Source organism: Plasmodium gallinaceum, assembly GCF_900005855.1.
Source record: "Plasmodium gallinaceum strain 8A genome assembly, contig: PGAL8A_v1_108, whole genome shotgun sequence".
NCBI classification, from domain to species: domain Eukaryota; phylum Apicomplexa; class Aconoidasida; order Haemosporida; family Plasmodiidae; genus Plasmodium; species Plasmodium gallinaceum.
In genome coordinates, this window is record NW_021628228.1 from 618,594 (window position 1) to 632,730 (window position 14,137).

Sequence of the window (14,137 nt, forward strand, 5' to 3'; positions counted from 1 at the left end):
TTTTTTTTTTTTTTTTTTTTTTTTTTTTTTTTTTTTGTTAAAATGGTAAGAGAGGCACATGAATTATTAGATGGCAGCAGACCTATACCTATTGATAAAATTACTTATGAATTGTCTCAAAATATTATATTAGCATTTGATAATAATGAAAATATTAATAATAATAGTTCACAAATAGAAATAGAAGCAAGGGTTGGTATTGTTATTGATAAAAATAAAAACAGATTAAAATTACCAATAAATACGGATGCAATAATTGAAAATAATTATTCTGATTTTAAAGCAGGTGTTGATAAAGAAGAATTTGAATATCTTTTAGATTATTTAAATAATATAACCGAAAAAAAAAAAACTAATTCTTATAATAATAATGAAAATAATTTTTCAAATTCCAAGAAGCTTATAGGTGATTTAATTGAAGGCAATAATAATAGTGGGTCTATGAATACATTTAACAATATAGATGATTCTATTTATGAATTTGTAAGATTAAAAACAGATAAAAGTGTTGATAAATACTATTTAATAAATAGCAATAATACTAGAATTAGAGTAACTACCTCCTTAAATGATAAAGAAAATGAAGAAAATGAGAGTATGGTGAAATCGTTATATAAAGAAAACATTAATACATGGAATATTTATCTGGGTAATCATAATGATTATTTTGATGATGACGATGAAGAAGAGCATAACAAAAATGATTCAGTTGATTATCGTATTTCTATAAATATAGAACAAACTAGACCTATAAGTAAACTTTATTTATCTAAAACAACACCTGTATATGAAAGAATCAAGGAAAGAACAACTTTTTTAAATAAATATTTAGGTATACAATTAGATTTAACAAAAATTGAAACAAAAAATAATCAGTTATACGAAATAGAAATTGAAATACCATCTAAAAGCATTCTTAAAGCAATGTCTAATTTGAGAAATAAAAATGATTCTAATTATTTGCATTTCATTTGTTCAAATTTAGTAAATAACGTTAGAGGAATATGCAGTCATTTAAATTATTTAAAAAAAAGCAAAAATATTTTAAAACATACAAATGATACACTACAAAATTCTCCATTAAATTATAATCATCCTTCAAAAGAAAAAAAAAGATTCAAAAAATATATTCATGACGTACTTCCTATTGTTGGTGACTATATGTACAGAGTTGTTGCAAAAAATGAAAAAAATATAAAAAGAAAAATGGAGGATAATAGTATTTCAAATCAAGAAAAAATAAATATTTTTAAAAACTTAATTGATATTAGAAGACAAAATAAAAAATCGTTAAAGAGAATTAGTGAAAATTATGCAGAAAATAGATGGAAAATTATAAATAAAGACTCAAAAATTGAGATAGTATTGCAAGATGACGAAGAAGAAAACGGTGAAAACGAAAGTAACATTGACATAGAAGATAATCATAATAATGAAAATTATGATTTTAATAGTGAAAATAATTTCTTTAATAATGAAAATAAGGATAACATTAATAATGAACACAATGATAACTCTGATAATGAAAATAATAACTTTTATAGCAAAAATTATAATGAAAATTCTAATCAAGATAATAATAATAGTCATTATAAGGAATTCTACAATGATACATAATTTTAGTAATGATAGTTTTCATTTATATTTAATGATTTATATATATATATATATATTTATCAATCTTTTTAGTTATTAATTTTTTTTTTTTTTTTTTTTTTAAATATTTTCATATTAACATAAATTTTATATCTTCTAAAAATATTGTATAGCTTTTATTTTTAATTTATACATAGAAAATGAAAATATGAGTATTTATTTTTCTATATTTTTAAATTTGTTTAATAATATAATTCACTATTTTTTTTTTATGACTTTTAGTTTTTTAGTTTTAAATAAATAAGGAATTCATTAAAATATTAAGGTTTATGTTGTTATATTTAAGAATATCATATCTTCATAAATATTATGAAATTTTTTAATAGTTTTCTCTTTAATGTATATAAAATTATTTGTTTTTTAATTTATAGTAAAATAGGAATTACTCAAAATATTTTCCATCAATATAAATACTTAATTATCAGAACATTATACGTAAAATAACATCAACGTAATAGAAATACTAATAAATTTTTTTTTTATTCCTTTTTTTTTTTTTTTTTTTTTTGCATATAAAGAAAATAGTTTCATCTTTTAATGTAATACTTAAAATTTTTATTTTGAAATATATATATATATATATATATATATTTATATATATGATTAAATAGAAAAAAGTATATTTAGTAGAAAAAACTTTTTAGTATAATACATTAATATTTCTAAAAAAACTAAAAGGAAATAAAATGGGGTATATTAAATTCTGAAAAAACAGAAAGTTTTAAAATACATTTATATTTTAAATAAGAAATAAAATTTTTATATAAATAGGAAATCTAATGTAGTTTTTCAACATAGAAATATTAATATTAAATGTATTATTATCATTTAACTTTTTAATATAAATATTTTGAATTTTTTGTAAAGCTTAGCAAGTTAAAATTTCTACTTACAGTCTAATATTCTTAAGTAGGGAAAAATACAACTTATTCTTTAATAATACTTATTTTTTATTTTACACTTAAATATATTCTTAGAAAGATAAAAATATATTAAAAAAAAAAAAAATTAAGCATATATAGGTAAATGCAAAAAAAAAAAAAAAAAAAAAAAAAAANNNNAAAAAAAAAAAAAAAAAAAAAAAAAAAAAAAAAAAAATTCTTACTGTATGTAAATGAAAAAAAAAAAAAAAAAAAAAAAGTAAAATTATAAAAAGCTTGTATTAATAAAAAAGAGAAAAAAAAGAAGAAAATTTTATTACAAAAAAAATAAAAATAAAAATAGTACATATAAGAGATAAGATACAATAAAAACATTTTATTGTTATATACAAAAGAAGAAAAAAAAAAGAAAAAAAAAAGAAATAAAAAAAAGAAATAAAAAAAAGAAATAAAAATCGTTTATTGTTAAATTATATTATTATAATTATATTTTTTTACATATTTATTTTAATTCAAAATGAGTAAAAGAAGCAAAGTATTTTTCGATATATCAATTGACAATAGAGGTGCTGGAAGAATAATTTTTGAGTTGTTCAATGATATAACACCAAGAACATCAGAAAATTTTAGAGCATTATGTACAGGAGAAAAAATTGGATCAAGGGGAAAAAGTTTACACTATAAGGGTTCAATTTTTCATAGAATTATTCCTCAATTTATGTGTCAGGGAGGAGATATAACAAATGGAAATGGTTCAGGTGGAGAATCTATATATGGTAGATCATTTACAGATGAAAATTTTCTTGTGAAACATGACCAACCAGGTTTATTATCAATGGCTAACGCTGGACCAAATACAAACTCTTCTCAATTTTTTATCACTTTAGTACCTTGCCCATGGTTAGATGGTAAACATGTTGTTTTTGGAAAAGTTATTGATGGTATGAATGTTGTAAGAGAAATGGAAAAAGAAGGTGCAAAAAGCGGATATGTCAAAAGACAAGTTGTTATTACTGATTGTGGAGAATTATAAAAAAAAAAAAAGAAAAAAAAAAAATGTACATACATATTTATTAGAATTAGCTAGCTATAACTAATTATGTTACGTATATAATTGTCAATATATTTAATTGATATATTTTTTTTTATATGCATTTTTTTTTTAATTAATACATACATATATATATATATATATATGTGTATGTGTGAACAATCATTAGAATGTATCGTTCTTTTATTCATATATTTTTTTTTTATTAAATAAAAAAAAATAAAAGTTATTATTAATGTAATGCTAGTTAAAACATCCTTTTACGAGAGATTGATTTAATATAGTAGTATATATTTATATATATAACATTTTCAATGTAATGAAATAGGATAATGAAACAAGAAAAAAAAAATATACTATAAAATTTATTTTATATTTAAAGATAACATTGATAAATATATCGTATTGAAATATTCTCAAATTCATTATTCAGAAATCCATTTTAACGCGTATTTCCTCATTAGAAAAAAAGCTAAAATAAGAATTAAGTTAAAAGATACATACTTATGATAATATAAATATACAATTTTTTATATCAGAAATTTTAAGTTTGCCTCATTCTTTATTAATTCCTTATTATTATTAAAGTACACTCTTTTAAATTTTATATATATATAAATTGTTCTTATCTAAGGTTAAAAAAAAGTAAAACATAAAAATTGCAATTTAAAAGATTTTCAAAATTTATATTTACCTTTAAAAAAATGTTTGAAATTGTACACACCAAAATTATTAAATATTTTACATAAAAATATTTTTCAATTTTAACCGAATTTGCTTTAAACTTTTTAATGGCTATTAAAAAGAAATAAATAAAATAATATAAAATATTAATGTATTTATTCTTATCTTTTTATAACTAAAAAATTAATTTAATATAAACCCTATCAAATTAAAAATAATTAAAGTATTTGAAAAGTTGTCAATTTTAGTAAAAATGAATTTTTCTTACACCAATGACAAGCAAAAAGAATATCTTGTATCAAAGATAATATGATTAAATAAAATATAATAATAATTAATCTATTAAAAATAAAAGTTAGAGAAATTAAAATCTATATATAAATAATTAAATATATATATATATATATATATATATAGGTAAATTATAGTTCTTACTTATATTTAAGTTTTTTTTTTATGTGAGTATTAAATTTATTTAAATTATATTTAATAAAAATTAAAAAATAAATAATAGGAAAAAATAAATCGGATCTCTCCATTAAATTAATACTAGATAAAATGAATATAGCAAAGGTAGAAAGCTTTAAACTTTTATATAATTTTCCGCATATATTATTTTCCATATTATCAATAATATTAAAAAAAAACATTTAATTATTTCATATTTATTTCCTATAAAAGGTATTTTAATATATATGTATGTTTAATCATATTTTTATTTGAAATAATAATATTTTAATATTCAGTTCTCATTTTTAATTTTACGATACATTTTAATAAAAATATTTATTCCTTTATTTCTTTTCTTTTTACATATATTTAATAGACATAATTGATGTTATAATTTTATGTAAAAAAAATTCTTTTAATCAATTTATATAAAACAAAGTTTCTATGTGCATACAAAATAATATGTGATTTTTTAATAATACATAAAAGGACAAAGAAAAAAAAAAAAAAAAAAATGGTTATTAGTCAAATATAATTAATGATCAGTTTAGAATAATAAAAAAAAAAATAAAAAATTTGTAACTTACAAATAAGGAAAAATAGATATTCTTCAAATGTATGAAGAAAATTAAAAAACACTATATTTAATAAAATGAATTTAAGAACAATAACAAAAACAATATTTTTAAATTTAAGCAAATAAAAAATATAAATAATTTAAAAATTCATTTTTAATAAATGAAAAGAAATAAAATTTTAATAAATTTATATGTTTTTTTCAATTATCTCATTATAGAGCGCTAATTTCATCATATGGCTTACCTAACTTTTTCAAATGATGTTTTTCAGATATTGTATAAGATACAATCATAATTGATAAAATTATCTTTAAAAAAAAAGAAAATATATACAAATAACAATTAAATTATCTTTATAAATATATATAAATAATATTTTTTTTTTTTTTATAAAACCTTGAAAAGAAATAAACAAATCCATATAGATAGAGCAAAAGATAACAAGGATATATTTGATAAATAATTTAATCTGAAAATTAAAAATGTAAATATTTTAGTATATATATTAGAAAATTTTTCTATTTTAACATATTCAAAAACTTGAAATAAAAAAATATGTCCATATATATATATATAAAATTACTTATATATATATATATATATATATATATATATATATATATATATATATTTTTTTTATAGGAATACAAACCTTGGTAAAGAACAAACGATCAAAGTTACAACTGGCATTGACATATATCCAAGTCTTCTGAAATGATGTATATATTTAATAAGTATTATCAAAAAAAATTGAATGAAAAAATAACAAATTAAGGAATAAAATATTTTAAAAATATAATCTAACCTTGTTGGTATATGAGAAAAACAAAAAATATTTTTACATGGAACCTTAAAGGATGTTTTCATATAATGAATGTTATTATTTGGTGTTCTTGAAATTAAGACATCAGCTAAAAGGGTCTAAAAGAAAAAGGATACACATTTTCATATATATATATATATATAAAAGAAACAAATGAATTTATATAATTATTATTTATTTATAAGAATTTTTTTTTTTTTTTTTTTTTTTACAAGAAAATATTTATTTAAGGATTCGGATTTCAAATTATTATATTTTAATAAGTATGAATGTTTACACCAATCTACTCCTACTTCAAGTAATAAAATAATTATCTGCATAAAAAATAAAATACAAAAAATAATAATATATTAAAAGATAAATTCAAATTGAAATTAAAAAAAAAATAAATATAATTTATATTTTTTATTTAAGCATTACCAGCCAACTTGAAATACTTATAAAGGAATTTTGTGTTCTATTAAAATGAAATATATAAATAAAAATTATACATTTTTATATATTCATTATAATAAGAATTAAAATAATATGAAAAAAAAAAAAAAAAAAAGGGAAACCTATAAGCAGTTGACATTTTTAATAAAACAAGAAATGCATCAATGAATAAATAAAATCTTTCAACTGCATCAGAAGCTACTATTGTAAATAATGATATTTTTGTAAACTTTTTAAAAACTGTAGATTTTATTTCCGTAAAATTGCTCATAACTAAAATTAAAAACATTGTTGACTAAAAAGGAAAAAAAAATAACATATAATATATATATATATATATATAATATAGTTTAACTTTCTATATGTGCTAAAAAAAAAAAAAAAAAATTACCTCTGATGAATTTATAGCAATATTTAAAGATAAAAAGCGAACAAGATGAATAAAAGAATGAATCAAAATATAAAAAAGAACAAGAATATATTGCATACATAACTTAATTAATATGCTATAAAAAGGAAAAAATATAGATATTTTAAATTCATTATTCATTTCATTATTTTTGTTATTTTTAAAAAACCAAAAATTTTTCCTTTTTTTCTTATCTAAACAAAAATATTCTTCTTCTTTCTCATAATAATAAGTATTTTTAGAAATAATTTTATTTTTAAAGTTATATCTATAATATATATCTCTATAGTTTAAATAAATATTTTCATTTTTTTCTGTTTCTTTTTGTAAACTATCTATAAAAGAATTTTTTTTATTTTTATTTTGGCTAGTGAATCTATTTATTTTGTTTTTATTATCAAAATTATTTATATCAATTTTTTCATTTTTATCAATATAATTATTTAAGTGATTTTCACTTTCTATATAATTTTTATTATTATTTGCTTTTTCATTTTCATTATTATTTTGATAATTTCTTCGTATAATATAAATATATGAATGTAAATTAATTATTCTAATAAATGTTCTGATCACATTATCAATTAAATCCTTTCCTAATGATCTTAATAATCTTTCTAATATTTCTAACATGTTTAGAACTACATATAATTTCATAAATGGTTGTGCTCTTATATAATGATAAACTCGAGATGTATCTACAAATGAAAAAATGTAAATACAAATTAAAATTAATGATATTCTTATTAATCCACTATATTCAGGGAATGATAATTTTAATGAATTTAAATGCTGTTGAAATAATTTTTTTTTCATATTTTTAACTTTAGCTAAATTTTTCATTTTTTTCCTTTCTGATAACTTTTCATTAAATTTATTATATATATAATTTTCACTATTCCTTTTATAAGATGAGTAAAATGGTTTCAATTTATCATCCAAAAATATATCATAATCATTATTAAATTTTGTGTTGTGATTAATAATATAACTCTCTGGTTTATAAAGAGTTTTACTGAAATTTTTATTGTAAGTTTCAATATTATAATGATTGTTAGTATCATTATTATAGTTATTATCTAAATTAAAATTATTATTATTATTATTATTATTATTATGTAAGATATCCTTATCATTAAATTTATTATTACTATTTATCATATTTTTAATTGTATTAAAATTATTTTTTTTATTTTTATTTTTTAATTTTTTATCTTTTTTATTTATAAAATTATAATTTTTGTATATAATACTACTTGAAAAATTACTTTTATTATTAGAATGAATATAGTTTATATTCTTTTGTTTATTCATTAAAATATTTTTTTCTGAATAATTTTTTAGATTTTTATAGTTTGTTTCCTCATTCTCTACTTCATTGTTGCATAAATTACTAGTTTCTATTTTTTTATTAATATTATTATTTATGTTATAGATAGAAGATTTGTTAATGTTATGACTGTTTTCTAAATCTAAATTTTCATTTTCTATTAGTATTTTTTTTTCTATACTTTTTTTTCTTTTATTTTTATATTTTATAGTATCCTTTTTTAAGTAGTTTTTAAAAACTTTTTTATTAGAAATATCAGACAATTCCTCATTTGTGTTATTTTTTCTTTTATTCATGTATCTTAATTCAAGAGATCTAGTAATGATTTTCTTTTTTCCTTCATTATTAAAAATTTTAAGTGTATATAATTTGTTAATATTAATAAAATGAGCAATATTTATGTAAATATTGCTATATAAATCTTTAATTTGTGTTTTAATATTTTTTAAATAATGATACATTTTCCTCTTTATAAAATTAAATGGTTTAAATATATTTAAAAAACTATTTATTCTATTTTTTTTTGTAGTTCTATCAAATGATTTTTGATTATTTGTTTTTATTTTTTTTTTTTTTAATTTGAATTTTTCTTTTTTTTTTTTTTTGTTATCTATTAATTTCGTATTCATGATGTTATCTTTTTTTATATCTACAGAACTTATATTTTTAATTAAACTTGATTCAGAATTTTCACTAAAATTAGACATTTTTATAAAATTATTATCTTTTAACTTACATATTAAGTTGCCAGTATTAAGTGAATTATTTGTAAAAAAATCTTTCTCATCTAAACTATATTCAGAGTTAGAATTATTCATATCATATCTAAAATCATTTGTATGATAATATGTAAAAAAATTTCTAGGTGAATTCTTATTTTTTGGATAAAAATCTGTGAAATTTTTTTTTTTTAAATTAATATCTTTTTTAAAATTGTCTTTTCTATCAATGTAAGAGAAATTATTGCAACTATTTATTCCTCCTACTTTATATTTTTTAAAATTTTTAAAATTACTCGTAGCATATTTATAAAACTTATAATTTTTTACATTTGAAAAAACATATAAAAAACGTTGACTTGCATTTTTAAAAAATACATATATTAAAATGCATATTGATCTAATAACCTAAAAAAAGTAAGAAAATAATATACAAAAATATTTTGTTTATAAAAAAAATAAATAAAATTAAGAATTGTAAAATATATCATTTTATATATATATATATATATATACTTGTATAGGCATAAAAGTTATATCATACAATATATTATCCAAGCATAATAAAAAAGAAAAACTCATAATTTTTTCTAAAAAATATGGAACATTTAACATATGTTCTAATGCATTATTTGGTATTGAATCTGATTTAAAGAAATTATCAAGGAATTTATAAAAATCATATTTATTATCTTCATTTTCATTCTTCTCGTTATCGTGTAAATTATTTGTTCTTTTATCTTCTTTAAGTTGTTCTTCATTATGTTCATTATCACTAAGATATGAATCATAATATCTTCCTCCTTTTATTTCATCAATTATAAAATCGTACAATGTTATTCTATGCATGTCTTTATCATTTTATTTAAAAAAATTTATCAAGTGAATTAATTCATATATATATATATATATATATATATATATATATATTTATTTTAAAGATATTAAATTTATGTTATTTTTCAAATAATAATTTTAAAATATATATAATTAATATTAATTTACATTCTATATTAGAAAATTTAACTGTACAAAAATAAATTTTAACGTGAAAAAAAGTGTAGAAAATTGTATAAACTTTAGAATATATTAAAATTGTGTAAAATATGGAGATATATTTTTACAAGTGTTAAATTTACTATTTTTCATATGAAATGTAATTCTAATTATTTTTCTTTTTTCTCATTAAATATTTTATCTTATATATTTTATTTTTTTTTTTTTTAATTTGATGTTCGTAAAAAGAATAAAATAAACAAGAAGTGTAAACAAATATATTTATTTGATATTTCTACTTTTTATTTTGATATACAAATTAAAAAAAAAAAAAAAAAAAAAAAAAAAAAAGTTATTCACAAAACTTGAGAATAATATACCTATTTATTCGCATGTATAATAAAAAAAAATTTCAATTCGATGATGTATTAAAAAAGGATTCAAGATATTGACTAAATAAAATAACTTAATAAAAATCATAAGCATCTAAAATACTTTAAGAAATATTAGAAAATTTATATTACAAAAAATTATTGTTATTTTTCCAAATTAAAAAAAAAAAAAAAAAACTTCATTTTTTCAAAAATTATTTAATGATTTTGATAAATATAATATGCAAAAAAATTTTTAGTTTTACAAATAAACATATATACATAGCAGAAGAAAATTTTTCAAGATGGTAAAGAAATAATTATAAAATAAAGGATAATTTTTAAATTAATTACAAAATTAAATATAAATAGAATTAATATTTTTATTTAAATATATATACAAGTATAATTTTGCTAAATAATATATATGCGCTTCAAGTTTTAATGAAAAATAATATAAATAATTATTTTTATTCGAATGTCTGCAATTATATATTAATAAAAATAGATCATAAAAAAACATACTTATGTCTCTATAATACCTAAAGAATATACATTATAGTAAAAAAATAAAAAAGGAAAAGAAAAAATAGGAATATTATAAATTTTAAAAATATATTAATTATTATTATTTTACTCTTTATTATTTTGATTATAATTTATTGTTGATAATTGTTAATGAAGTTAATATAGATATAATCTACCAATAATTTTTTGTCCATCTTTGTAGTTATACATTTACTAAAGATGTCGGAATATTTTCCATAAACTCTTCATAATAAGGTCAATAAATAAAAAAAAAAAAAAATACTTATAATTTGTAATATTGTTTTATTATTTTTTTTGTTAATTATTTTTTTATGTTTAATTTTTTTTTATTTTTTGCACAACTATTTTCTTTCTTTTAATTCATAACATCCTCCATACTATCGAAAGCTTCCTTAAAATTATTACTCATCGATTTTTTTAATTTTTTCACTTTTCTCTAAAGAAACGTGGAATTTATTTTTCATTACAACATTCCAAGTATTTATCAACTTGAAAAAAGAAACGTTACATATATTTTAAAATTATATGAAAGGATATACAATTTTTTCTCTTTTGCAAAATATTATTCTTTTCATTTTTATTTTGTAATTTATTTTTTCTTCATGTGAAAATGCAATTAAAATTGTATCTAATCCAACAAAAGGGTCATTTTCAAATATTTTATATACATCTTTTCTATATTCTTAAAATAAGAATATTTTTTTGTAAATGTCTAGTTAAAAGAAATAATAAACAAAATAAGAATTAAATTATATAATGAAATTATAAAAACCGAATTCATGTTTCTTTTAAAAGCTTTTTTTTATTTTATACCTTTTAAATCATAATAATAATGTTTAGAAAATTCATCATAATAAAGTGACTTGTTTCATGAATTCATGTGTAAACTATCATTTCTATTATTAATCAAATTCATTTTTTTTAAATAAATTATTTTTATTTTATATAGTTTAATATTATAATTTACTTCAACTTCTATATATTTTCTTAAATTATGTATTAAATTTATAAAACTATTATTACGATATTTTTTTTAAAATAATGAATTGATTATTTGAATTATTTTGTAACAGGTATGGAGAATAATGTATATTTTTTATTATTTTATTTGTGCAATAATATTTTTTTTTTTAAAATTAAATGTTTAATATTTATTTATAAAGAATAGAAATAATAATTTTTATCATTGTAATTTAAACTTTTATTTTCATCTATATTCTTTTCTTTTTCTCCGTCATCATGTAATAATTTATTTTTTTTTTTAAATGTTTCATAATTTTTTAAATCCTTGTAGATTTTTTTTATTTTTAACTTTAAAAAAATAACAGTGTTTTTGTTATTTTTTTTTTTTTAGGAAATATATAATGCATATTAAAAAATTTTAACCTCTAAAAGGATGACTTATATTTTACAACATATAAAATGAGTTAACTAGTTTTTTTAAAAATATTGGAAAAAAAAAATAATTTCATCATTTATTTGTGATGTATAAATTAAGCCCATTATTTCATCATAATATAAACTCATATTATTATATATATTGTCTATATACTCTTCTTTTTTATTCATAAAAATCCATTTTCTTAGATTTATGCTTTTTAAAACATACATATGTTTTCATTATTTGATTTTTTCTTCTAAAAAAGACCTATAAGAAAGTTATATATAGCATTTTGTATATTAATAAAATTATAAATAAGTAATAAATAAAATACATATTTATATTATATCATAAAAAAATATCATATTAAAAAAAATTTTCCTTACTTTGGGTAAAAGAGTATTTCATTATATAAGGGATTTGCTAATATAAATCCACAATTTAAAAATTTTTTTTTTTTGTTACTATGAAAAATTCATTATATGTTTCATATAAACAGTGATAATGATAAATGTTTTTACAATTTTCACTTTTACATTTAATTGTTGCATTTTTTTTTTTACAAAATGAACATTCGATCTTTTCTTATAACTTTATCTAAAAAAAAATATTACAAAACAAATATAAATAATAAATTGATATAATTCAAAATTTTATTACTTTTAAACTTATATTATAGTTAGAAATTATGTTGAAACTTATGTCTATTTTTAAATTAATTATTGAAAGTAGAAAAATATGTGAAAAAAATAAGAGATCTTCTTAAATATATTGGTGCTTATAATATTATAAATATAATTATCAAAAAAATAACTCAAGTAACATACTTGTGAATATTTATTATGTTCAATATTATTTTTTTTTCGTGATTGAATATAAACTTTCTTTTTTATATAGATGGCAAATATGAGTAGAATTATATGTGATGCATTTATATTATAAATTATCATCTTTTTTATATATATGAATTTTATCTTCATGTTGAAGTTGATATATATTTATAAATTTTTCTTGTTTTTCTCTATTTAAATTGTTTGAAATAATTTTTAATTCATTCTTTGATTTCTCAAATATATTACCGTTACAATTTAAATTATTAAATTTGCTACTTTTAATAAAACTATTTAAATTATTTGTCACCTTTTCATTATTATTATTAACACTATTAAAATCATTAGAGACATTAAAGTTATTTCTTAAAATATTTATTTTATTAGCTCCATTACTTGTATTTTTTATATTTTCCTTATCACTTTTATATATTTCATTTCATTAACTAAATTCTTTTATGTTAATTAGGTTTTTATTCTCTGAATGACTTATTTGTATTAATGATATAACATGTTTTATGTGATTCATTATTGTTAAAATTTTTTAGTTTTAAACCACTTGATTCATTAAAAGAAAAATTTTTTTTTAATATTTTTTTTTCTTTTTTTAATAAGTGTCTTCTATATTATTTTCTTTATTATTAATATATTCAAATGTTTTATCTTAGTTTATCTTTTTATATTTTTCATTCTTATCATAATTATCTATCTTATTGATGATCTACTTTTATCTATTTTATAATTATTACCATTAACTGAGTTGTCTAATTTATCATAAATAATTCCTACTATAATAACTACGTAATTCTTAATTTAAAAAAAAAAAAAAAAAAAAAAATAGTAAAATAAATTAAACAAATAAACACACAAATATGTAATTAAAAATAAATGAACAAATAAATAAACAAAAAAATGAACATGTGAATTCCTGAGCCTAACAAATTAAAGCTCATTTATATAAATATAGTTAAAAAAAAAAAAAAAAAAAAAAAAA

The 14,137-nt window shown here is 16.5% G+C and overlaps 3 protein-coding genes across 3 annotated transcripts; 2 read left to right on the plus strand and 1 right to left on the minus strand.

The window, feature by feature from the left end:
• Window positions 1–42: 42 nt before the first annotated feature.
• Prt1 (RNA triphosphatase, putative) lies at window positions 43–1,617 on the plus strand (the record flags this gene model as incomplete). The annotated part of the gene is made up of 1 exon (XM_028670292.1): window positions 43–1,617. One exon carries the CDS (start codon window positions 43–45, stop codon window positions 1,615–1,617), a length of 1,575 nt encoding a protein of 524 aa, XP_028527059.1.
• A 1,437-nt stretch (window positions 1,618–3,054) lies between these two features.
• CYP19A (peptidyl-prolyl cis-trans isomerase, putative) lies at window positions 3,055–3,570 on the plus strand (the record flags this gene model as incomplete). The annotated part of the gene is made up of 1 exon (XM_028670293.1): window positions 3,055–3,570. The coding sequence occupies one exon, from the start codon at window positions 3,055–3,057 to the stop codon at window positions 3,568–3,570; it is 516 nt and encodes a 171-aa protein (XP_028527060.1).
• A 1,942-nt stretch (window positions 3,571–5,512) lies between these two features.
• Window positions 5,513–9,865, minus strand: CARL (cyclic amine resistance locus protein, putative; the record flags this gene model as incomplete). The annotated part of the gene is made up of 9 exons (XM_028670294.1): window positions 5,513–5,608; window positions 5,697–5,769; window positions 5,953–6,009; window positions 6,106–6,221; window positions 6,336–6,437; window positions 6,544–6,580; window positions 6,681–6,853; window positions 6,950–9,424; window positions 9,533–9,865. The coding sequence occupies 9 exons, from the start codon at window positions 9,863–9,865 to the stop codon at window positions 5,513–5,515; spliced, it is 3,462 nt and encodes a 1,153-aa protein (XP_028527061.1).
• Window positions 9,866–14,137: the final 4,272 nt, after the last annotated feature.